The following is a 26,063-nucleotide window of genomic DNA, read 5'->3' as shown; positions in this document are numbered from 1 at the left end:
TCCTGATTCTGATTGGGATAAAGTAACAAGTTGGAGAAAGACAATATAGATTTGATAGGGTTTTGGAAAACATCTCCCAAAACACAGAACAAGATGATACTGCTAGATTTAATCCAAGTTGGATTAATCTCAAAGGATAAGGTTCCCTTCATTCCACCACAGCCAAAACGAATCTGCTTATTATCGTTTCTTTTGCATAGACAGAGACAGCTTGATGCAATGAATTAAGTAAGCTCACGTGGTATTCAATTCGTCACACAAAATAATAGCTAGATGTAATATGGATACGCCACGTTAAACTAATGGTAGGAGTAAAGTGAGACTAGTTAATCACGAGATACAATCTAAACTAATAATTAGCGTCACGTCAAATTAGTCACAGGAGCCCTTAAGTAAAATTAGTTAATCACAGGATACAATCTAAACTAATAATTAGCGTCACGTCAAAGTAGTCACAGGAGCCCTGAAGTAAAATTAGTTAATCAAAGGATACAATCTAATTCTGGCATCATGCCTAAATAAATTGTTACATCATGCTTTTAAGACAAATAAAACCGAAAAGATATAAGATACGTCATGGCAACCGAACCGAACCTCGATATAACATTGTTGATCATGCTAAACAAGATCATTTCTATAAAATTAACAGGTAAATTATTAGTTAAATGAAGGATGATTGGTCACAGTCACCGGAGTGATGAACGGATGCCTCAACAGCTGAGCCGCCGTCCACCGCCTCGCCGGATCCCTCTGCAGGCAGCAAGCGATGAAATCCCTAAACTGGCGGCTGGCGGTGGGCGGCGCCTCCGGCGGCTGAGACAAACAAATGGCGCACATTAGACTCGCCCAATCCCCATGCCTCCCGACGGAGAAGGGGAATTTCCCCAAATAGAATTCGAGAATGCTGACTCCCAGGCTCCAAATATCGCCGGCGTAGCCGTCGTATCTCCCGTGATTGAGATCGGTGTTGATTCGCTCGGGGCTCATGTAGGCGATCGTCCCCACCGACGAATTGCAGTTGTCCATGGTCTGTGCCAGGATTCGCGAGACTCCGAAATCGGCGATTTTCACAATTCCTCGCGAATTGATGAGTAAATTGGATGGTTTGATGTCGCGGTGGACGATTTTGCGGCGGTGGAGGTAGTGCAATCCGCAGAGGATCTGGCGGGAGAGGTCGGAGAGGGGGGATTCGTTGGGGATGTGGCGGCTCTCGAGCGATCCGCGGTCCATGTACTCTAACAGGACTTGGATTTCGCCGTTGTGGTCGATTAGGTTGTGGCAGCGGACGACGTTAGGGTTGTCGACGTCGCGGAGGATCTGGATTTCGCGGCGCATCTGGTTGCGGACGGCGTCCTCGTGGTTGCCGTAGATGACTTTGAGGGCGTAGATTTTGTTGGTGGGGCGGTGGAGGACCTTGTACACCGTGCCGCCGGCGCCGCTGCCGATGCGGCTCACGCGCTCGAGCTCGGAGTGCTGTAATTGGAGAGGGGAAGAGGCGCTCGGCGGGAGAGGGAGGGGGACGGCCAGCGAGGTGTCGCGCTGCGGCATCGGTAGGGTTAGATCGGAGCGCCGCCGTTGCCTCGCCGCGGGCCTCATAAGAAAGCTGAATCCAACTACAGTAGAGAAATTGACAGATTTTGGAATTAATCAGAAGTCATATTTATTTGATTTTGTTGATTAAGTTTCGTAAATGCTCCTATGTACTTACCTAATTAAATACATCGAATCAAATCAAATCTATTAAAAGTGAATGCCTCCAAACCATAATAATTGGATACTAGGCATACAACTACATTTAGGGCTATATTTAGGGGAGTGATCAATTGCTAACTCATTATTTAATTGTTAACTACAACTAATTTAAGGCTATATGATTTTAAAAAATGTGTGGTCTACTATTTGCCACGTGTAATTTTTGTTTTTATTAATTAAATCGAAAAAAATTAAAAAAAAACGCTAAATTAGGATTTTGGATAAAAATGTCAATATAGTGTTTCGAAAATATCAACACAATGCTTTGATAATGGCAACACAAATTTAGGATTGACATTGTATATGCTTTATATTGACAGCTGTATTGACATTAGTATGTGTACGAAAAATACGAAAAATTCTAGATTTTTTTTTTCAAATTTTGACGTCGGAACATATGCATGTAGTATATCGTTGGAATCCTTATAAAATTATCTTTAATTTGATATATGTTATATGAATTTAAAGTTTTGGGATTTCTTTTAAAAGTTAGTTATAACTAACTTGACATTAATACCCCTATTGATTTTTATTGGAATTAATCCTACAGCTTTATTGACATTTTTTGTTGATCGTATTGATATTTTGTGGTTAATAATCTAGGCCTTTAATTTGAATATCTAATGGCTATTATTGAGTTGTAGTTAGCAATTAAGCATTGAGTTAGCAATATAACACTCCCCACTACATTTATTCTTATTTTTTGCTTTAAGTTTATGGAATGTGTTTGTCTGTTTAATTTAGAATATTAGAAATCACAAATTTTAAGATTGGTGTCAATATTGTATGGCTGACCATTCTTCATGTTGGGTTTTCTTGTATTCATCTAATGAGCGCAGCGGAAATTGCATACAAGAATACAGATCTAGATTCATAATCATATTGCAAGTTGAGCATGTAAAACACAACGGTATTAAATCTTACTTGTTGTGTAGTTTTCTTCTTCGATTGAATCCTGCAAGTTGAATCCACTACTATCGAGGTCCACGTGCAATCCAATCCGATGCAGGAACTATCCCGGTACAATTTGCTCCGTAGAAGAATGCTAGGAATTCTCTCTACAAAGCTTTACGTATTTTCTCTCTTTACCCTATTTCTATTCTCCCACAATGGAGAATAAATAACCATTATATAAATGAAGAGTCACTAGGGTTTCATGATTGTTGGGCTTATGGACTAATATAATTATAGCCCAACTATAATTAATTAATTCATATTAATCTAATTCTAGCCCATATCCTTTCAATCTCCCACTTGGACTAGCATTAGATATAATACGCAGTTCCAACTTTGTACCCTTGAGCGGATCAAAATACACTTATAGTGTGACCCTTTAGGCCCTCATTATCGACGACGATCTAATCGAAGTCTGCACAAAACTCCTAGACTGCGTTGGCAGCGTAGCTCGATATATGAAGGACGTTTACGTGAATTCGGTAAACAAGCCTCTACATAAAGTCTATAGTAATATCCTTTCATTCACGAACCACCCGATTGAGCCTAAGATTTGCTATGTGTCATCCAAATAGCTCAATCACTTTAGCTCATCTTTATTAAATGACCCATTCGATCATATTCAATTACTTTAATCGAATATATCTTTGCATTGGCCAATGACTTAATGGTCAAGTAATATAGAGAATTTAAGTGTTCTCTCGAAATTCTAATCGAGGAATGAATCTCATTCTTGGCTCAACTACCATTTTCATTTATCTTATGATATACCCAACACAGGTCCGTGTCTCAATCCTCCTTTGGGAGGCAAAGCGTTGGACAAGATCAAAGCACACCACTCAACAAACAAAATGTGTAATGACCTCAGATTCAAGGACTATTACATACTTTATGCACTAATAAACTGTAGACACTTAACAAAACAGTTTAATAGTAGGGTATACCAATACTCTCCAAAGTATACCATGTGTCCATCACGAGTATCTGATATCTCATAGTTGTGAGAACAATTATATTCTCGAAGAATGTGATGCAAACCCCATGCTAACCTGTAACATATCATCAATATCTCATTCTTGATAATCATTGGTTAGGGCTATTTTAGAATTATACTATATTATTAATGTCTCACTCCATTAACGACAGTCATAATTCAAGGGAACAAATATTTAGAATAAAGACAAACATTTAAAACAATTATTCTAATAAGTGCACAAAACCCATAGAAAATTAAATTTCATAGAATGTGATCAAGTAATATTGTCTCAACACAAAATGTTTCTAAGACATATAAAACTTTAACTCCCACTGATTCAAAGCCATCTACCAACATGCTTAACACCTAAGCTCTCAAAGTGCTTGTTGTGTTTTGCTATACATAACGGTTTAGTGAAAGGATCAGCTAAATTATCATCAGTGGGTACTCTTTCTAATTTTATGTCGCCTCTTTCAATTATTTCTCTGATCAGATGATATCTTCTAGGAACATGCTTGTTCCTGTTCGTAGCTCTGGGTTCTTTTGCTTGCGCAACAGCACCAGTGTTGTCACAGTACAAAGGTATTGCACTACTGGCACTCGGAACGACACCCAGTTCCTTAACGAACTCTAACAAAGCAACAGCTTCTTTGGCAGCTTCAGATGCAGCAATATACTCGGCTTCGGTGGTGGAATCGGCAGTTGTACCTTGTTTGGAACTATTCCAACTCACTGCTCCACCATTGAGGATAAAAACATATCCAGACTGAGACTTATAGTCGTCATGGTCTGTTTGGAAACTAGCATCAGTATACCCAGTAACTGATAACTCTGGTTGTCCACCATAGACTAAGAAATATTCTTTAGTCCTTCTAAGGTACTTAAGAATAGTCTTAACAGTTTTCCAATGTTCCTCACCGGGATTTTGCTGAAATCTGCCTGTCATGCTAAGCGCATAGGCCACATCTGGCCTAGTAGATATCATGGCATACATAATAGATCCTATAGCCGAAGCATATGGGATCCTCTTCATGTTGTCTCTTTCTTTGTCATTAGAAGGACAATCCTTCTTTGACAATACAATGCCATGTCCCATAGGAAGAAAACCTTTCTTAGAATTCTCCATTGAGAAGCGCCTTAACAACTTGTCTATGTAAGTGGATTGTGATAATCCTAACATCCTATTTGGTCTATCTCGATAGATCTTAATTCCAAGGATATAGGAAGCATCACCCAGATCCTTCATCATAAAGGATCTAGACAACCACTCTTTCACGGATTGCATCATGGAACGATCGCTTCCCATAATCAAGATGTAATCAACATATATGATAAGGTATACGATGTTTCCATTTTCGCGTTTACTATAAACACATGGATCCTCTTTGCTTCTGACAAAACCAAACGATTTGATTGTTCTGTCAAAACAAATATTCCAACTCCTCGAAGCTTGCTTAAGTCCATAAATGGACTTCTTTAGCTTGCACACTGCATTCGGCATTTCTTTCGATACAAAACCTTCAGGTTGTGTCATATAGACATCGCCTTCTAATTCTCCATTGAGAAATGCAGTTTTGACATCCATTTGCCAAATATCAAAATTGTAGTATGCAGCAATTGCAAGTAATATCCTAATGGACTTGATCTTAGCAACTGGCGAAAATGTTTCATCATAGTCAATGCCTTCGCGCTGACTATAACCCTTTGCCACTAACCTAGCCTTGTAGGTTTGTACTTTGCCATCTGCATCTCTCTTCTTTTTGAAGATCCATTTGCAGCCTATAGGGTAAACCCCATCTGGCAAGTCAACTAATTCCCAGACTAAGTTGAAGTACATCGAGTCCATTTCAGATATCAAGGCTTCAAGCCACTTCTCTCGATCGGTGTCTGACACCGCCTCGGTATAGGTTTTAGGCTCATCGTCATCTAAATCAACTTCATCATCTTGGTTCTCAACCATTAGATTCAGTCTCTCAGGTGGTCGACGAGTCCTTCTAGGCCTATTGAGTTGGTTTTGCTCTGGTTCAAGCTGTTCATTCTGTATGTGAGAAGGTTCAGGAATATCCCCATGATCTTCTTGAGGTGGAGGTGATGCAACTATTGCATCATCTTGTCTTTGATGCATCTCATTGTCTTGAGGTGGTCCTTCGAGAGTCTCTCTAAGGTCCTCTCTAAGAGTAATTTCCCCTCCCAATAGATCATCAAAAACTCCCATTGAGTTATTGTTCAAACCATTTGATAATACCCCATCCTCAGTGTTATCTTGTGGTTCTTGAATTTCTTCAAGATCTACAATGTTGTGACCTTGTACCTTTAAGACATAATTGTCTTCAAGAAACGTCACATTCCTAGAGATTATCACCTTGTGATCTCCAGGGTAGTAGAATTCATATCCTCTAGTTTGTTTAGGATATCCCACAAAGTAACACTTCTCACTTTTAGATTCCAACTTATCAGTCATTTGTTTCTTAACAAAAGCTGGACAACCCCATGTCCGCATATAGTTAAGACAAGGATTTTTGCCATACCATAACTCATATGGTGTTTTCTCAACTGATTTAGATGGAACTCTATTCAGAATGTAAATAGCAGTCAATAAAGCATGACCCCAGAGAAATAAAGGGAGACTAGCTAAACTCATCATGGATCGAACCATATCTAATAATGTTCGATTTCTCCTTTCAGATACTCCATTCATTTGTGGTGTGCCAGGAGGTGTCCAGTCTGACTGAATTCCATGTGATTTCAAGTAATCAATAAATTCTCGGCTCAAGTATTCCCCTCCTCGATCTGATCGAAGACTTTTGATACTTTTCCCAAGTTGTTTCTCAACTTCACACTTAAACTCTTTAAATTTCTCAAAGGCCTCAGATTTGTGTTTCATAAGATACACATATCCATACCTTGTCAAATCATCAGTGAAAGTAATGAAGTACGAATAACTACCTTTTGCTTGAGTTGGAAACGGTCCGCACACATCTGTGTGGATCAACTCTAGCACATCATTAGCACGCACCCCTTTCCCAGAAAGTGGCTTATTGGTCATCTTTCCTTTGAGACAGAATTCACAAGCACCATATGATTCAAAATCAAATGAATTTAGATAGTCTAACTTTCTCAATCTCGCTATCCTTTTCTCATTGATATGACCAAGTCTACAATGCCAAAGATAAGTAGCATTATCCGTATTACTTAGCTTAAGTCTTTTATTTTGCACATTGAGAATATTCCGTTTGCATTCAAGCATATATAATCCATTCTCTAAAGAGGCATTTCCATAAAACAATCCATTATTAGAAAACGAGCATCTGCTGTTTGCAAAATGGAAGGAAAAACCCTCGATGTCCAACATCGGAATGGAAATAATATTCTTTGAAATAACTGGAACAAAATAACAATTATGCAAATCTAGTCTATGTCCTGAGGGAAGATCTAATCTATAAGTTCCCACGCGTTCGGCAGCAACTCTTGCTCCATTTCCAACACGTAGGTCTACTTCCCCAGGCCTCACTTTCCTGCTGTCTATTAGACCTTCCACATTATTACAAATGTGTGAACCACAAGCGGTATCCAATACCCAGGATTGTGAGTTATTCATAGACATATTTATCTCAATGACAAACATAGTTGAGCTCCCACTCATTGCACCTTGTGCCTTGAGTTTTGGGCAGTCTCTCTGCCACTCCGTGAAATTTGACCTAGTCAATTTGTTTGTTTCCATCATACACTTATAAGATAAGTTTGACATATTATCTGAACAGAAAATAAAATGAAAAACAAATTAGAAAAGCATACAAAGATCACATTCGCATCACTAATCAAACAAGGGTTTATTGTATTGATTGGCTCCCACTAATTTTAACATATATTATGTCCCCCAAACATAAAATACGAATTTATATCAAATATAAATTTTAGTGGTCCAAGATCCAAGTCTATATAGTTGTAGCCTCTGCGAGGGCTGATGACTACAATAATATCACTAGGTAGGCCTCCAAGCCAATTGTAACAACAATTTTACAATTCTTGGTTTATTAATCTAATTAATATACGTCCATAAATTATTTTGGTTGCGAGGGCTACACAAAATAATTTAAGCAAGTCAACCCCATCACACGATGCCAACCATGCATCTATGAATGAGCCTAAACCTCGTGGATTTAGAGTAAACGCGAGGGCATAAAACTCGTGGTCGAAAAGGCTAGGAACATCAGACAATTATGATGGACGACGCATTTGTTTCAAAACAAGACTTATATTTTATGGGGAAAAAGTGTGATACTAGTTATGTAAATATAATATCCAATATTAAATCTCAAACAATTACTGGGCGCCGCCTACCCAGACATAGTATAACACGGACTACAAATACTGGGCGCCGCCTACCCAGACATAGTATAACACGGACTACACATACTGAGCGCCGCCTACCCAGACAATAAAACGGTCTCTAACTACTATAGTTAAATAAATAGGCATAAAAATCAAATAGCATGCTTATCACATAGGATATCAAATAATGCTCAATAAATAAAATCAAACTTTATTTTCTAATTACATGTGGACTTAACGATTATATCAATTCCGAATCAATATAATTTTAAATATAATATTAATTCCAAATTAATATTGTGCTGTGGAGTACATATTATCATTTCTGGATGATAACTATATCGCAATTTGTTAATCTAATTAACAAAATTAATCCAATCTATATTAATTCTAAATTAATAAATTTGTAAATCAAGTAATAACTCCAAAATTATCATCAAGCATATATATTATTTATTATTCCAAAAATAATATTAACAAATTCTAACTCATTAATCCAATTAATAAACTAATCATCTAATCTATATCAATTCCAAACTAATATAAACAGATATTTAATATTAATTCTAAACTAATATTAAAAACGTATTCACTATTATTATTCAAAATAATGATAGTAAATAATTTATTAACTTGATTGATATTTTGTAATTGGATTAGTATTATTAATTCTAAATTAATAATGTACTTTAATTAAGTAACAATGACCAAAACCATCTGATTGTAGATAATAGTAGCCTAGCTACTTTAGCCCACTATGGTCACGTTATTACAAAATTGAAGTCCAAATCGTGGCATTCCATTCAAATTGCAGTCCAACTGCCGTTACCCAAAATACATGATTCGGATCCGACCCGGATCTTCAATGCCCAATTAGGGTTCTTGGAAAAGAACAGTCGCCGCCTCCATGGTTCTGCCTTCGCGCCGCCGCCACAGTGTTCACCTCTCCATGCCGACCTGCCGCCGGTAATCGATGGCGCGTCTCTATTCACCATGAACTGCCCCCTCCCAATCTGCTCTCCTTTCGTCGATTCCAGCGTCTTACGCTGATTTACGACCGTTTACTTTCACAAAAAGCCGTCGTCTCGGTGAAGGAGAGACAAAGAGGAGGAGTATCGCGACCGGGGTCACGTTGGGTATGAGAACACGATCAGACTCGTCCAAAAGATGGTCGATCTCGTGCTCTCTCCGACGCCAAGCACCGTGCTTTCTCCGATGTGCCCAGCACGGCCACAACATAGCCCTTTTCGTTCCGCGTCCAACGCAGCGAACAAGAGGCAGTGAATTGTATCAATTCTAATTTTGAATAAAATCATGTTTACGAAAAGATGCAGGCAAGTTAATTTGTTTTCCAAACCATTCTAGCTCTCAACTTTAATTTCGAAAAATAATTGAGTAAATTTTCAATTCTCAAAGTTTGCTTGGAATCCTATTCCAGTTTCAAAGATACGAAACATGTCAAAAGGTTTCGAATCTAGTTCATGATAAAAGTTTGCAATGAAAAATAAATTCTCAGTTCTCCTTAAATCATAAATCGTGGAAATCTGATTCCCATACTCGAATAATTTTCGAAATGTTGAAGTTTGAAATCTAATTTCTCATCTTTGAAATCCAATTTCAGTTTCTGTCGAAACTATTAAACCAATTACAAAAGAAAAGGTTTGATTTCTAAAATCGTCCACATATAACCAAATTACAAAACAATTATGAATCAAGCCCCGGGCTCTGATACCACTGTTGGGTTTTCTTGTATTCATCTAATGAGGGCAGCGGAAATTGCATACAAGAATACAGATCTAGATTCATAACCATATTGCAAGTTGAGCATGTAAAACACAACGGTATTAAATCTTACTTGTTGTGTAGTTTTTTTCTTCGATTGAATCCTGCAAGTTGAATCCACTACTATCGAGGTCCACGTGCAATCCAATCCGATGCAGGAACTATCCCGATACAATTTGCTCCGTAGAAGAATGCTAGGAATTCTCTCTACAAAGCTTTACGTATTTTCTCTCTTTACCCTATTTCTATTCTCCCACAATGGAAAATAAATAACCATTATATAGATGAAGAGTCACTAGGGTTTCATGATTGTTGGGCTTATGGACTAATATAATTATAGCCCAACTATAATTAATTAATTCATATTAATCTAATTCTAGCCCATATCCTTTCACTTCAAACCCGATAAATTTATAAGACATACGTTATCCTATTAAGCTTAGTATTCAATGTTAAATTTAAGAATTTGGGAGTCAAAATGGTATCGTTTTACGTATAATAATCCAAACTATGTTCATTTTCACGTAGGATCAAAATCTGTCGAAATATTTTTATATGTGGCACAATTTCAAACGTTGTACTACTGTTTATGATCACTTAAAAAAAGTCATGTAAAATTATCGTAAATTATCCAAAAACCAATATTCCTTTTTTTAAAACCAATATACTCTTTTAATATCTGATCAACCATTGCACAAATATCTAATTTTATTCATAATGTAAAAATAGAACACATTTTACATGTTTAACCATAATATTTATTCAAATCCTTATATGGATATCTACTTGTGCGATAAGATTATAAGTTATAACAATGCAAATGTGCTCACACTAGACGTGTTCGTTAACTAGAAAGCGAAATAATTAAAGATGTTCGTTAAGATTATAAATTGGATTCGTCGCCAATCCAACAAATGGACTTTGTATTTTACTTCTCCTATTTTCAAAGTAGAAAACTCATACGTTAATAAGTTTGATTATGCAAATTGAGATAATTTTGGCATCCCTCCCTATTTGTGTAATAAGTTTGAAATAATATAAATATGGCATACTGAAATAATTTTACATACATCTCCCTCCCTATTTGTGTTCAAAATTTAAATAAATGCTTCAAAATAATTTCCTCTGTAATTTTAAATATACATCCGTCCCTCCATATCTATGTCCAAATATTAAATAAATGCTAGTACAAAATAATTTCCACTTCTATCAAACCGCATCAATTCTTTTGATTTGAATTCGATAATATGCCAAGTGAATAATAAATGGTCTTGACTCGTGGTAATAAATTACTTTAAATGTATAATTTTTAAATTGGCATTTAGTTTTCATGTATCTTGTTGAAATAATCAAAAGTAAAGTTTCAAAACTTTTTGAATTACATTATTACTAACATAGTAAGTATGACAATTACAAATAACAATAATATCAATCTGAACTCGATTCAAAATTATCGTGTTCTTATCGTGTCAACTCAATAAAAAACACAAACACGATAAAGTCTGGTACTAGTCATTCATAGTCCCACCGTCCTTCTATAGTATAGGCATTTCTTTTTGGCACAGGATTTAAGAAAAATTGTTTAAATAAATTAAGTAAAAAGAGAATAAAGTAGAAAGAAAAAAGATAGAGTGATGAAGAGATCTTAAAGTATTTTTTGTCAAAAAAAGAAATGACTCAGCTACAGTAGGACAATCCAAAAGAGAATATAACTCAGCTACAGAGGGGAGGGAGTATTAAAGCATCTCCAATGGCGGACTTCCCGTCGCTCTTCGGAGAGGCTTCCGGGAAGTCCGCACGGGAAGGGCGTCATTGAGGCACGAAGGGGAGGACGCGGACATCCGGTGAGGACACCGGAAGACCGCGGCTGTCGCTGGAAGGGCAGGCGGAAGGGCGGGCGGACGTCCATATATGGATTTATTGTCTATCGTCCATATATGGATTTATTGTCTAGTGATTCCCCCAGAGGGGCCCCAAACACCTGTGGACAATGTCTATCGCCCATATATGGATTTATTGTCTAGTGATTCCCCCAGAGTACTCCTCTGGATACTCAGTTCACCGGCATCGACACCTTTTCTTATCTCCGGTCAGGGAGACTCCAACTTAGGCAGGGGCAGCGGCAGGGGGCAGGGGCAAAGGCAAGGGCAAGGGGAAAGGCCCGGCCTTTTCCTCGCGTACGGGGGCCGAGGAGGATGTGGAGGAGACGGGAAGGAGAACCGTCTGGTCCGTGGCGGAAAACGTCGTACTTGCGAAGGCCTGGATCGGTGTAGTCGAGGACACCTACATCGGGAATAACCAACATATCGACAGAATGTGGTTTCGCATTAGTCAAAGCTACCTCAAATGGAAACCAGCTGATGGGAAGCATCACGGTCCCGAGCAATGCAGGAAACAGTGGGAGCGGTTGAGGTCTAAGCTTAGTCGATTTGCCGGTCTCTACCAAAACAACTTCCGCCAGGCAACCAGCGGTATGTCCGAGGAGGATGTGAAGATCCGTGCCATGCAGCAGTACCCCGACAGGTCGTTGAAGTTCCGTGAATTCGAGCATTGGAAGGTCTTTCTCATGGTGAAGAATTCCTAAATATTTAGTGCGGGGGTTGAAGCGGGCTGGCCGAAGCGGACGAAGATCAGCACTTCCGGCGAGTACATCAGCAGTGCCGGTTCGCACGAGCTCCCCAAAGCCGAGGTAGTGATCCCGACCCCTCAATCGTCTTCCCGCCGCCGTCGTCGCCCGATTAGACAAAAAACTGCGCAGCGGATGGCAAGGGGAAGCGCTAGCGGGTCTGAAGAGGTCCATTCGGAGGCCCCTCCAGAGTATAACAATCTCGCCCACGCGCAACAAATGGCTAACCTGGTACGGACCATGCACATGTGGTATAACACGACCGATCCTATCTACAAGAGGATGTTGAAGGATGTCATCAACACAATCCGGCGCGATTTGGGGATGCCACCCATTGGAGATGATGGCGCCGAGACTGGCGGCGGGGACGACGACAGTGGCATTGGCGGCGGGGACGACGACGGCACTGGCGACGGGGGCGACGCGGAGGATGTTGAGTGAGCCAGTGGTCACATTTGTTGAAGCTTGGGTTATTATTATTTTATAATGACTATGTATTTTTTTTAATTAATGAAGTTGTTGCATTTTCCTTGTTTGTATTCGTGTCGAAATTTTAATTTCGTAACTTAAATTGAATATTTGTGAATTTGTGAATTTTTTTAATTGCGGGAAGTCCGTGTGGGAAGGGTGATGGGAAGGGCGGATTGTGCAGTGAGAAGTTCTTATGACGTGACAGGAGGGTGGGAAGTCCTTATGACGTGGCAGGAGGTGTTTTTGGAGAGGGCAACGGGAAGGGCGTCGGGGAAGTCCGCCTGTTGATGCTATTGATGCTCTTATGTTATCATGATGTATTCATGTGAACTTAACAGGAAAGTAAATAAATTTACAATTGAAAGATTAAAAATCTAAATTTCTATAATGCCTCCAATACACTAATACCAAAAATAAAACTGATGTCGTGACAAAAGAATTGTGGCCGTTTGTTTAGCAGAATATATTCTAGTAACTTGAAAAAAAATATACTATGATTCTTAACTTTTAAATTGTGTTATTTTGATATTTAATTTATCTAACAAATAAAGTAATAAGAATGCCGAAAATAAGAAAAAAAAGAATACTACACAAATTTTCAAGATTTTTATTTTATAATTTTTCATAGACATTCTTATTTGTAATTCTAGAATCCTTACAAATTTAAATTTTAATATTATATTATTAAAAATAATAATTTCATTCAAATTGTTACTCAAAATATTATATCTGTTGGTTAATTAAAATTTAAATAATTAACATAAATTCCAAATTTTAATAGATTTTCTTGATAGTTCTAAACACAAAATAAATAATCTATAAAAAATTATATTTTGATTAATCATGTTTGTATAAAAATAAAACTATATATACTCACGAGCATTAATTTATTTTAGTGATTCAAATCTCTAATTGGACAAAAAAAATAATAATTTAGTACCATTAAGTTGTTCTTGATCATTTGTGACAATGTTTCAAATATTTTGTTAGGAAAATCATGGTGCACATATTACACGTAAATTTATAAAGGTATATTACTCTCTGTTTAATATATTAAGGTTGAAAAGTAAATTAAAAATAAGTATTATGAAATGATTCACTGATAATAAGTCGGTCCAAGATGAATTACAGTTAGTTTATAGTGGGACAAAGACGTCAAAGAGTACAATTTTAAAATTGATTGGGTGACAGTTTTACTTAATTAGTGCTGTCTTTGTCCTATTATTGTTGGCTCGTATTTCATTTTGGAGTCGTTCCATTATAATTGTATTATTTCTTTTTTCAGCAAAAATAAAAACAGAATTAATCTATCTCTTTTCAATTTTTTAATTATATCTATTTTTTATTCTTTCACATACTACCTTCATCCATTTTATCTTGTAGTGAATGAGGTAGGCTTTAATAAAATAATAGATAGAGAGAGAAATTTATCATAAATCTATCTTATCCTAGATAAATTTATTATAAAATATTTATTTATTAATTTTCGTAGCTAAAAGAAATCATTCAACATTAATGAGATGAAGAGAAGAGAGTGCTAAAAATAAATTGTACCTCAAATTTCAATATCAATTTACTACGGAAATTCGAAGCTCTAATTGTGTTTGAAATGACTTAGAAAGAAAAGTTTACTATTTCTTAAATGAAGTTGGAAAATGAATACTGCATAAAAAAAATTAAGAAGTTTTCAAAAATAATTGGAGGTAGATTATGAAGACGCAAATTTATTTATAAATTGTAAATTCAGTAGTAATTGAGAAATTGAGGCACAGTAGATTCACTTTCATATAGTAACCATTATTATAACTGAATTTCCCACCAAAACTCTCTCTACTTCTTCAGCTTAACCGCAAATCACAACCATCAATCTCTTTCCCTCTCTCTCTTTCTCAAAGAAATCTCAAGAAAATCCAAGCTTGTTACAGCAATGCCGGAAAGATTCTTCACAGCTCTTATCCTCTCTGCAATCGCCGCTCTGATCTCTCTACCTTTCTCACAGTCTCAGCAAAGTAATCGTCTCCACCTCCGATTATTTATCCGATCAATTTTCTAATTTTTTCTGATTTCCTCGTTTTTGGTGGTGCTTTGTGCAGGTCCGGCCTATCTAGGGCTGGTATCGAACGCCACCGATTTCCCGGCGGAGGATTACTATGATTACATAATCGTAGGCGGCGGCACCGCCGGCTGCCCGCTGGCGGCGACGCTATCGGAGGGTTTTAGGGTTCTTGTGCTGGAAAGGGGGGGAATTCCGTTTGGAGTCCCGAATCTGATGAGTCGCGACGGTTTCCTCACGACATTGATGGAAGTCGACGCCCACGACTCCCCTGCTCAAGCCTTCACCTCCGAGGACGGAGTCCCCAACGCCAGAGGCAGAGTTCTCGGCGGCAGCAGCGCGATCAACGCCGGCTTCTACAGCCGAGCCGATCCCCAATTTTACGCCAAATCAGGGATCGATTGGGATCTTAGGATGGTGAATCAGTCGTATGAGTGGGTGGAGAAGGCGATCGTGTTCAGGCCGGAGCTGAGGCTCTGGCAATCCGCGGTTCGAGACGCGTTGCTGGAGGCCGGCATCGATCCCTACCACGGCTTCAGCTTGGATCACACCGCCGGCACCAAGATCGGCGGCTCCACCTTCGACAGCTCCGGCACAAGGCACAGCGCCGCCGACCTTCTCAGCTACGCCAATCCCTGCAATCTTAAAGTGGTGGTGCAAGCCAGCGTGGAGAGGATTCTGGTGGCGCCTAATCCATCCCTAACTCCGAAGCAGAGCGCAATCGGCGTCGTTTTCCGCGACAGAATTGGGGGTTTTCACCACGCAATGGTGCGTGAGAATGGCGAAGTGTTAGTCTGCGCAGGCGCTTTAGGCAGCCCTCAGCTCTTGCTTCTCAGCGGCATTGGGCCGAGGCCTTATCTCGCGTCGTGGGGGATCCCGGTCGTGCTCCATTCCCCTTATGTCGGCCGGTTCTTGTACGACAACCCAAGAAACGGGATCTCAATCGTTCCACCGGTGCCTTTAGACCATTCGTTAATTCAAGTTGTTGGCATCACGAACGCTGGGACCTATCTCGAAGCAGCATCCAACATCGTGCCCTTCCTCTCCCCTGCTCGCCCCATCTTCATTAGGCCGGCTACCTCATCTTATGTCACGGTTGCCACTCTGATGGAGAAGATAGTCGGGCCCCTCTCCACCGGCTCGCTCAGATTGGCATCCACGGATGTTAGGACGAATCCCGTTGTCCGCTTCAACTACTTCAGCAACCCCACTGACCTTGAGCTCTGCATCAACGGGACGAGAAAGATTGGGGACGTGCTCAACACCCGGTCCATGGATGAGTTCAAGGTGCACCAGTGGTTCGGGGGGAGGGAGTTTAGGTACGTGGGGACGCCACTGCCTCGTGATCAGCTCAGCGACGAGGAGATGGGGGAGTTCTGCAGGCGGACCGTGAGCACGATATGGCACTACCATGGCGGCTGTCTGATGGGGAAGGTGGTCGACGAAAACCTCAGAGTCGTCGGGATTGGAGGCCTTAGAGTTGTCGATGGCTCCACGTTTGCCGTCTCACCCGGCACCAACCCTCAGGCTACTCTTCTCATGATGGGAAGGTAATCTAATCTCACCTCAACTCAACTAAACTCAACTCTTGTTTAGATATGCAAATATTGACTAATGATAATGGTTGGATTATGCTTGTTGTGTTGCAGGCATTTTGGCATGAAGCTGCTTAAAGAGAGAGACACATCATGAAACTGCTATCTTTTTGTTAAATAGGAAACTGAATGAGTTAAATCACTCATTTGTTTTTGTGCTACTAAAGATTTCTTTAGCTTCTGGTTTCCCAATTTTCTTGAATGTAATTTTTGTTCTTGGATATTCAACAAATTGATGATATTGTGTGCTTCAATTTTCAAGTCAAACATACCACTTAGAATTCATGTATAAACAATTTCTTTATTGTAAGATTTTTAACTTCCAACTTGGCAAGATAAGGCCAAAAAACTCTTAAAGAAAAAGAGAAAAACTGGCTTTGTCGTTTTTCAGTTATTATAGTTACTGTTACAAGTGAATGAAGTCAAAATACTAGATTTAAAAATAAAATGAAGTAGTTCATGGCTCATTTAGGCAAAAAAATGGCAGCAGCAACCTCTATTTGGTGTGCCAGTTGTAATCTCAGCAGCCAAACACACAAGAAACAATCTTATCCCATCCTTCCCTCTCTCCACAAACTCTCTCTCTCCACCAACTTGAGACGCATCTCCACCACTTTGAACTCTGCAGCAAATTCAGAATCCCCCTGGCCCTCCATCTTAGTCTCCGACAAGCTCGGAGAAGCCGGCCTCCATCTGCTCTGTCAGTTCGGCCACGTGGAATGCCTCTACAATCTGTCTTTGGATGAATTGTGCTTGAGGATTGGTGAGTTTGATGCGCTGGTTGTCCGGAGTGGGACCAAGGTCACGCGCCGCCTGTTTGAAGCTGCCAAAGGGAGGTTGAAGGTGGTGGGACGAGCTGGCGTGGGGATCGACAATGTGGATAGGCAGGCTGCTACCGAGTTTGGGTGTTTGGTGGTGAATGCCCCCACGGCCAACACAATCGCGGCTGCTGAGCACGGGATTGCTCTGCTGACCGCCATGGCGAGGAATGTGGCTCGGGCTGATGCCTCCATGAAAGCTGGTATGTATGTATATAATTATTGACAAGACCTTAAAAAATTGTGTTGTCGATTTGTCATGTGTGTTTATAAATGTGATGATAGGAAAATGGGAACGTAGCAAGAATGTTGGTGTTACTGTGGTTGGGAAGACTCTGGCAGTGATGGGATTTGGTAGGGTTGGAAGTGAGGTTGCAAGGCGCGGTAAGGCGCTAGGAATGCGTGTTATTGCTCACGACCCTTACGCGCCTGCTGATACAGTGCGCGCCATTGGTGTGGATTTGGTCTCTTTTGATGAAGCTCTTTCCACTGCACATTTTGTGTCCCTGCATATGCCTCTTACCCCTTCGACTCACAGACTATTCGATGATCGAGCCTTTGCCAAGATGACCAAGGGAGTGCGCTTCATCAACGTTGCCCGTGGTGGCCTTGTGGATGAGGATGCTTTGCTCAGAGCCCTTGATTCTGGAATTGTTGCTCAGGTTCTTCCTCTCCCATCTTGACACTGATTGTGATTGTGATTGTTATTGATGTGGTGAAATTTGTTGCTATGGGTAGGCGGCCGTTGATGTGTTCTCGGAGGAGCCTCCATCGGGAGATGCCAGTCGACTGGCGCAGCATGAGAATGTGTTAACCACACCTCACCTCGGAGCTAACACGAAGGAAGCACAGGAGCAAGTCGCCGTGGAGATAGCAGAGGCTGTTGTTGGTGCATTAAGAGGAGAGCTTTCTGCTACTGCACTCAATGCTCCCATCATTTCTCCTCAGGTCACCACTACCGACGCGCCTTCTCCTCTAATGCAAACGCTTTTCCCATTGCCATTAATTCGTGCTTGCTTTCTTACCAGGTTATGTCTGCGTTGGGTCCTTACGTTGCTCTAGCCGAGAAGCTGGGCAGAGTAGCAGTGCAGTTGGTTGCCGGAGGAACTGGAATCCAAACAGTCAAGGTGCTCTATGCTTCACCTCGAGATCCAAATGACTTGGACACTAGGATACTACGAGCTATGATCACAAAGGGCATCATCGAGCCTATCTCCGATGCTCATGTCAACCTCGTGAATGCAGACTTCATAGCCAAGCAGAAGCACCTCAGGATTAGTGAGGAAAAGGTAGGTACAAGCTCTCGAGTGGACCAACCCGTGGAGTCGATTCAGCTACAGATAAGTGGTGCCGAGTCAAGACTTGAGAGCACGTTGTTGGACAACGGGAGGATTAGCATCCAAGGGAGTGTGAAGCAGGGGGTGCCTCATTTGACGCGTGTGGGAGCCTTCAGCGTGAACGTGAGCTTGGAGGGGAACGTTATACTGTGTCATCAAGTAGACCAGCCGGGAATGATCGGACAAGTCGGAAACATTCTTGGCGAGCGTAACGTAAACGTGAGCTACATGAGTGTTGGAAGGAGTGGTAAGAGGGGGAAGGCCGTAATGGCTATTGGGGTGGATGAAGAACCTGATGAAGCTACCCTCAAAAAAATAGGAGAGGTGCCTGCAATTTATGAGTGTGTCTACCTTCATCTTTGAAGGGCTGCATTTGTTTATATATACATGTCTCAAACTGACTGCTAATCACATTCACAAGCTCTCAAGTAAATGTTCAAGATTGATAGTAAATGCTCAAAATCATTTACATGAAACCTGCTGCTAAATAATGTCATGTACAAAACTGCGATTCATCGAGCTATGTTTCGTTTCATTTCCTACCTGTCTTCCAGTTTTTTATGGGGAAAAGGGTTACTCTTGGGGGGGAAACTTCTTTCGGCCGCAATACTGAGATTGCAGCACTGTCGCATTGGCCCTTGTCTGAGGCTTCATCGGTCAGAAGTTTCAGCTCGAATGCCCCTCGGTTGAGCCCTCTAGCCACCTGCAGATAGATAAGCACTCAAATAGTATAAGTTATAAAACCATTAAACACTAGTTTGACTGGAAATGAATGCTGTTCTGCATACCTTTAGGAGAATCCAAACTTTGAGAGAACTACTTAAAACCGCTAGTCGTGTCCTCTTTCCTGAGGTCAGATAGTTACACATATGTCGATCCACCCTTAAGATAAATCGTGGCCAAGATTTGGGTTTCTCGGGATCTGCTTTCTGGTCCATTGTTGACTGACAAAATAAAAAGACATCCGTTAGAGCACAGTGAAACATAAGACATCAAAACGTGAAGTAGGCAAGTCTTTTTTACGTTGTGAACGAACAACTAATACAGCAGAAGATGAAGGCATGGGCAGAAGTAAATCCTCCAATATAAGCTATTGTAATTTTTCTCAACTAACTTTCACCATTCCCAAGGAAAACCACTTACTAAAAGTCGACATATTTCATGCTCGATTTTGGAAAATGATGTCTCCAAAGCTTCCACTCTACCAGTTGCCTGGCAGCAGATGCATGGTTCACTGATCATGAATGTAACACTCGGTCGAACCTATCAAGCATTACAATAGAAAAGGTATCAGCAGCTAATGCCTTCTCTACTAAATATATCTATTTGTCAAGAAATCTTGAAAATATCAACATACCCGCTTTCGAGTTATTTCCATAAGCCCATTCCTGGACAATTCGGATACTTTCACGGTTGATCTGTCCCTTTCAACAGCTTTCTTAACTTCTTCATAAACGAGCCTCTTATTCGCTGCACCATCAAAGAAAAATGTTAAAATAGAGACGTAGGACATTGATACATTAGACTTCTGAGCTTCTCCATTCCTAATACAAGTCCGCTCCTCCTTACTAAGTTGTAACGTTTTCTCAAATAGATATTCATCATTAGCCTTCCCTTTACAAACACCATGAGCCTTATTTATAAGATGTGTGGAGGGTGTGGGTAAAGGATGGGCTTGGAGCTAGAGAAAGGAGGAAGCTCAATTAGCATGCCGAATACCAAACCTCAAGTATAAGTCTTACTAAATACAGGGTAATCATAAAACAAAGCTATAGGAAGAAAGAAAAAAACTCTTATACTTACAATCATCTACCATATCAATGAAATCCACAACAATAATTCCACCAATATCTCTGAGCCTTGATTCTCTGGCAATCTACAAGGAAGAAAAACATGTCCAGCATAAATTACAAGTTCATTTATACAACAATACTAAGCATAGTTAACTATATCAAATTAATGTACAATATCACCCCAGCATGCTACTAATAACATAGAAAATGACAAATAGCTTCTAAGTTTTAACCATGAGGATGTTCTAAATCAATCATGTTCATTCAAAGCACATATCTACATCTAGAAATAAATGGCTCTATAAAGAATCTCATCATTCAAAGTATTCCTAAATAAGACATGTTAAAGGGTCTTGCTTACAGACCACATAACACTACCTCCGTCCCACTAATATTGTCTCAAAATCATTTTTTGGGTTGTACCATGTATAATGTCTCAAATCCAAAGAAGTGCCTTAACCAGTGGGTCCCTTTAATTTATAAACACAAAAACTGCATTCAATATATGTGTGTCCACAGTTTTGAGACATTATTAGTGGAACAGAGAAAGTAAAACATAGACAGGGAAAGCAAATCTAACTGAATCTGAATACCTGTTTGGCTGCTGCAAGATTCACTTCAAGAATAGCTTTCTCTTGTGAAGTCCCTTGACCTAGCATACAATGGCCCCCATTTACATCAATAGATACCAATGCCTCAGTTTGTTCAATCACTAGATAACCACCATTATCCAGAGGAACCCTAAAAAGTAAATGAGATTCTTCTCAGGTAGGAGGATTAGGAATAACTTGACTTGCAAATTAATAAATACATATATGAGACCAAGTTGAGTGATAATGAACGCAAGTCATGCAACTGAATTCAACTGAAAGATAGCACTAAAGAATATGAATGAAGTTTGCAGCACTTTTTACTTTTAACATACTCCTATCAGACATGTAACCTCAATCATATGAGATATGTTTTCGTTGTATAGAATAAAACCTTGCACTTTGTTTCATTTTTCTGTCCTTGATGGCAAGAAAATTTTATAGCCCTAACGCTTCAGATAGAAACTTTCTTCTCATTCCAAGAAATTTTTAAAAAATGAGATTAAAACAAGAAAGCAGAGAAAAGACCTCCAGAATTTAATCGTGAATAATTATCTCGGAAAGGTAACCTACGGACCAACATAGAGCCACACAGTTCCCATCAACGAGTGGATATTGGAAGACTTACTATTTGAATTAAAACGAGGAATGTCTAATATCATAGTAAAGTTAACTAAACCCATCACTTTCATATGCTTCAAGACTGTGACCTGATTAAAGCATTCAGTGGTGATTTTCTTTTGCCCCGGGTAAAAAATATGCTTCATTCTAGTTGCTATAAGTTTCAACCAGTTGTTGGTGCTGAAACCCATTTCAACCATCCATCAGATTGATAAAGAAAGAGGATACTATGATGATTTTTTAGAGTAGGAGTATAAAATTGCAACTTTACAATATTAGAGCTGACTAAAAGCATAATGTTCATGGGGCGTTTACTTTTCATGATTGATACGATCAAAAGAACAAGACTAACCTTTTGGTAAGAATGCTATTGATTTCTTCCTCAATATTGTATTTATCAAAGAGGGGGGTCCTTTCGCTGTATAACTCAACTCGGTCGCAAAGGTCCGGAGCTATATCTTGAAGATAGTTGGTGACCTAATACATAGCAAAGAAGTCAATAACTTGTATTTGGAATTAAAAGAAGCATATATATTGCTTTAATACAACCATATTGGTTCCTTTTTGGTTTAATAGAAAATAACTTGTCGCAACATGTAATCCTTTCAGATGGTAAGGGCTAATTAAACAGTTCAGACTAATATCTAATCCTCTCAGATGCACAACTAGAATGGTAACTAGGATGTTGCAACGAGCAACCAGCTTTCATACCTCGTGGTAAGTCCGTGGAGAATCAACTACCATGCTTTCCACCTAAAGAAACAAAGAGTCAAAGTGATCAGATGCATTGACTTGTGACTTTGATTCACAATTAACAAGTAGTGCTACAAAACAATAAAACTCAACGAAGGAGTGAAACTTTGATCGAGAGAAAAAGATTCAATGCAGTCACCTTCTCATTAAAATAATCTTGAACTACTGAAAGTGTTTGGCCCATTGCCCTATGCAGCATAACAGGAACAGCTCCTTCAACACCTTCATCTGCAGCAAGAGCAGCAGATTTTCCATCATCAACTATGTTTTTCCACGTTGATAGGAGGCCTTCCAAATCTCTCTGCAATTCCTCCAGTGAATGACCAGAAGCAACAGTCCTTACAGTGAGCCCGAACCCAGGTGGTTGCAAAGTTTTGGCTATAAGTCGTAATCGTGTTCGCTCAACACCAGAAATTTTCTTCGAAATTCCTATTGTTTTGCAGCAAGTCATCAGTACCTACAACATTAAAGACAATCTTAGAGACTTGATCAAATATATAAATCCTGGAGCATTTAGCATAGAAGTTGAGGTCACTAAGTATTAGATACCCAGAATCTGCTTCGCAACTTTGGATAAGCCGTTAACGTGGGGCCTTTTGTACCCAATCCTTCCTTAATAACTTGTACAATTATCTTAGAGCCCCTTTTAACTTGTTCCCATTTATTCTCTTTAATCTTAATGCTGGCATCCTGGGGTTGGCTTCTACTCTGCAGCTGCTCAGCCTCTCCATTCAGATGTTTTCCAAACTTGGGTTTTTCAACGTCAACTCCATGCTCGACTATGCTACCATTCAGATTTTCCTTTAAGATATCTAACACATCAAAATTAGCCTGATTCCCATGAAGTTCAAACTCGTCATTGACCAATTCATCTTCGCTTTGGTCGTCATCCTCCTCATCTAGCTCTTCTACTGCAGTAGATAAGGCTCCATTTTCAGGAAAATCAACATGCTCTTCAGGTTTATCAGATGTGGAGCTTATTACCTCTGTTTCCTCCATAGGGCCACAGAATTTAGGAAATACAAATGGTCCTTTATTGGGCCTTATATCCATAAAAGATGGCCTTGGACTGCCAATATTTACAAATGCACCACCCATATGAGGTACGAGTTTTGTCACTACTCCTAGATATACACTATCACACTGAACATTGTTTTTCACAGGCTCCAACAATAGTTCAACAAGTTTATTATTTTCTAGTACAGCAATCCTTTGAACGGTGCATATCGAAGAATTGATCAATATGACGGTGGAAACAGAGTCCTCCTTTGTCGTCTCATTATTTTCTTCCTCGTGCACCAGATTCTCAGGTGTTGTGGGCTGATGCGGTTCACTGAGTGCAATCTGAGTAACCTCATCATTACCCAACTCGCTCCTGAGCACGCCTGAAGCCTCCTTGACTCTAGAGCATACAGATTCAAAAATCCAGGGCTCCTCAACCATATAATTCGTTAATAAAGAATCAGACTGTTCCAAGATATCCATTCCATTCACATTATAAGTATACTTACTGGAATCCCCACCATGGCTGGATTCATTTAACGTTTCCGAGTTCTGAACACTACCATTCGAGCAGTTCAATTTCTCACTTTCATTACCAATATCACTTGAAGTACATGTATCATCAAAATGGTGAGAGACAAGGGACGGCTGCATTAGCCAAGGTTCCTCCACAACCTGGTCGCTTACTTGGAAAGCTCCAGTAACATGTGAATTCCTTGGAATACGAGAGGGAGAGATATGGCAATCACCAAAGAACAAGTTGGATGCCAAGTAGTAACTTGCAGAACATCTTGCAATCTTTTCATCATCTGTGAAACCACTGGACACATTTGAGTGTTCAGCAACATATTGGAGCAAAATCTGACTCTAATGACTACAAGGATACAGGCAATACCTCTTCGTAAAGCAGGAAGGAGGAATCGCCGAGTCCTATTCCCCATCCATGACTGAAATACCGGTTTTCTCCTGTTTCGAGGTTTGGACTTTCCCGTACATCTTCTACATTGCTGGCTTGGCGAAAATGGCAGCACAGAATATTGAATTCTGGTTCCCCACAAGACATCAGAAGATGCCCACATGTCTTGGTTTGGAAAAGAATTAGACTTGATTCACTTCAAGGTCCCTTCACCATTGAAAACCAATTAAAATCAATTTACATTAAATCGTTCACCAAGTAAGAGCACACACTTATTCGCCAATTACTTAAGTTATTAAGAAGTACTTATCATAGAAATTTGAAAGCTTTATTTCCTTCAATTCAAGAAAGGCCTTGCCTTTTTCATCAACAATCAATACAAAGAAGACCAGCTAATCAATTGATTTCACTCACATAGAGTCGTGAAGGTAAATACAAGTCAGGCGCAAACAGCATATAATTAAAAGTTGGGCAAGCAAAGACGAAGTAATGCGAAGAAGAAAGTAGAAGGAGAGGCTTTTACCTCTGAGAAGTTGGTCGAAAACCCATTAACGGACGCGCAAAAAGGCGACGGCTTTGAATGCGAGGGAGCAGGAACAGGAGCAGCAGCTCTCCTCGACCTTCTGCTAAAATCTTTATCTACTTTCTTACAAACTGTTTCTACTTTATAACAAATTCCACTTTGCCCCTCGTATTTTCGTTTTCTGAATAATGAGATTTTTCTTAGATATTCTTTTTTTCATTTTTAGATTTTAAGATTCTAGATATATATAATATTTATTATCGTATATAACTATATTTATAATAATTATTTTTATTATATAATAAATTCATGATTCAATAAGAAAAGTTTAATACTACTCTATATTTTAAAATTATAAATTATACCTCATTTGTCACATGTTAGTTGAGGCGTTTCCTTTTTACATGAAATTTAAGAAATTGTGTTTGGTGAGTTAAATAGAAATAAAATAAAAAGATAGAATTGAGTATTTATAAGAAAGAAGATAGTAAAAAAAAATAAAGTAAATAAGATTAGATATTTTATTTTATTTTTCGCAATGAATGAAAATACCTCAAGTAACTTGAGATACTTCAAAATAGAATACGACTCAAATAATTTGGGACACATGGACTACTAGTTTATATTGTGACAGCTAACTATTATTATAATTATAATAAAAATAATTATAAGAAGATTTTTATATAATAATGATTATTATTATATGTTATGATGACTTTAATATAACTATTTAAATTATGAATCATAATAGTATTAAAAAATTATTATTATTATTTTATTATAAATTAAATAAATAATTAAGAAATTTTAATATAATTTTAAAATTATAAATCATACTTTGATTATAATACAAATAAATAATATTTCTTTTATCCCAACATTTGACTCTGTGTGACTTTCAAAATTATGCATATAATAATAATTTTTATGTTTTTAATTTTATAAGCATTATTAATATAATTGTTGATTATATTATTATTATTACTAGTATTGTATCATTATTATTATTATCATTACAAAAAATGATAAAAATAAAATGAAGACAGATGAAGTGTTTTCTAAATTAGAAATATAATGGTAACAATAACAAAATTACATTGTTTTAGGAAAACACTACTCTCTTTGTCCACCATTTAAATAGTCATTTTGCTATGTTGAGTTATCCACGG

At 38.9% G+C, this 26,063-nt stretch overlaps 3 protein-coding genes and 2 pseudogenes across 3 annotated transcripts; 2 read left to right on the top strand and 3 right to left on the bottom strand.

The window, feature by feature from the left end:
• Positions 1–449: 449 nt before the first annotated feature.
• LOC125204191 (mitogen-activated protein kinase kinase 4 pseudogene) lies at positions 450–1,678 on the bottom strand (annotated as a pseudogene).
• A 2,341-nt stretch (positions 1,679–4,019) lies between these two features.
• LOC125220581 (secreted RxLR effector protein 161 pseudogene) lies at positions 4,020–4,715 on the bottom strand (annotated as a pseudogene).
• Positions 4,716–14,682: 9,967 nt separating this feature from the next.
• Positions 14,683–16,912, top strand: LOC125208472 ((R)-mandelonitrile lyase-like). The gene is made up of 3 exons (XM_048108099.2): positions 14,683–14,902; positions 14,987–16,496; positions 16,596–16,912. Exons 1-3 carry the CDS (start codon positions 14,821–14,823, stop codon positions 16,636–16,638), a joined length of 1,635 nt encoding a protein of 544 aa, XP_047964056.1. The 5' UTR covers positions 14,683–14,820; the 3' UTR covers positions 16,639–16,912.
• A 94-nt stretch (positions 16,913–17,006) lies between these two features.
• On the top strand, positions 17,007–19,234 carry LOC125205265 (D-3-phosphoglycerate dehydrogenase 2, chloroplastic-like). The gene is made up of 4 exons (XM_048104094.2): positions 17,007–17,562; positions 17,645–18,021; positions 18,098–18,307; positions 18,388–19,234. Exons 1-4 carry the CDS (start codon positions 17,022–17,024, stop codon positions 19,057–19,059), a joined length of 1,800 nt encoding a protein of 599 aa, XP_047960051.1. The 5' UTR covers positions 17,007–17,021; the 3' UTR covers positions 19,060–19,234.
• On the bottom strand, positions 19,085–25,042 carry RNEE/G (RNAse E/G-like protein). The gene is made up of 12 exons (XM_048104092.2): positions 24,895–25,042; positions 24,351–24,578; positions 23,003–24,264; positions 22,593–22,910; positions 22,412–22,453; positions 22,053–22,177; positions 21,083–21,230; positions 20,500–20,572; positions 20,054–20,166; positions 19,840–19,959; positions 19,485–19,640; positions 19,085–19,399 (listed from the first exon to the last, which is right to left on the bottom strand). The coding sequence occupies exons 2-12, from the start codon at positions 24,532–24,534 to the stop codon at positions 19,229–19,231; spliced, it is 2,712 nt and encodes a 903-aa protein (XP_047960049.1). The 5' UTR covers positions 24,535–24,578; positions 24,895–25,042; the 3' UTR covers positions 19,085–19,228.
• Between the last annotated feature and the right edge of the window lie 1,021 nt (positions 25,043–26,063).

This window comes from Salvia hispanica, chromosome 6 (assembly GCF_029641045.1).
Source record: "Salvia hispanica isolate PSC_SH4W2 chromosome 6, Shi_PSC_v1, whole genome shotgun sequence".
Taxonomy (NCBI): Eukaryota; Viridiplantae; Streptophyta; class Magnoliopsida; order Lamiales; family Lamiaceae; genus Salvia; species Salvia hispanica.
This window is presented reverse-complemented; position numbering and strand designations above follow the sequence as displayed.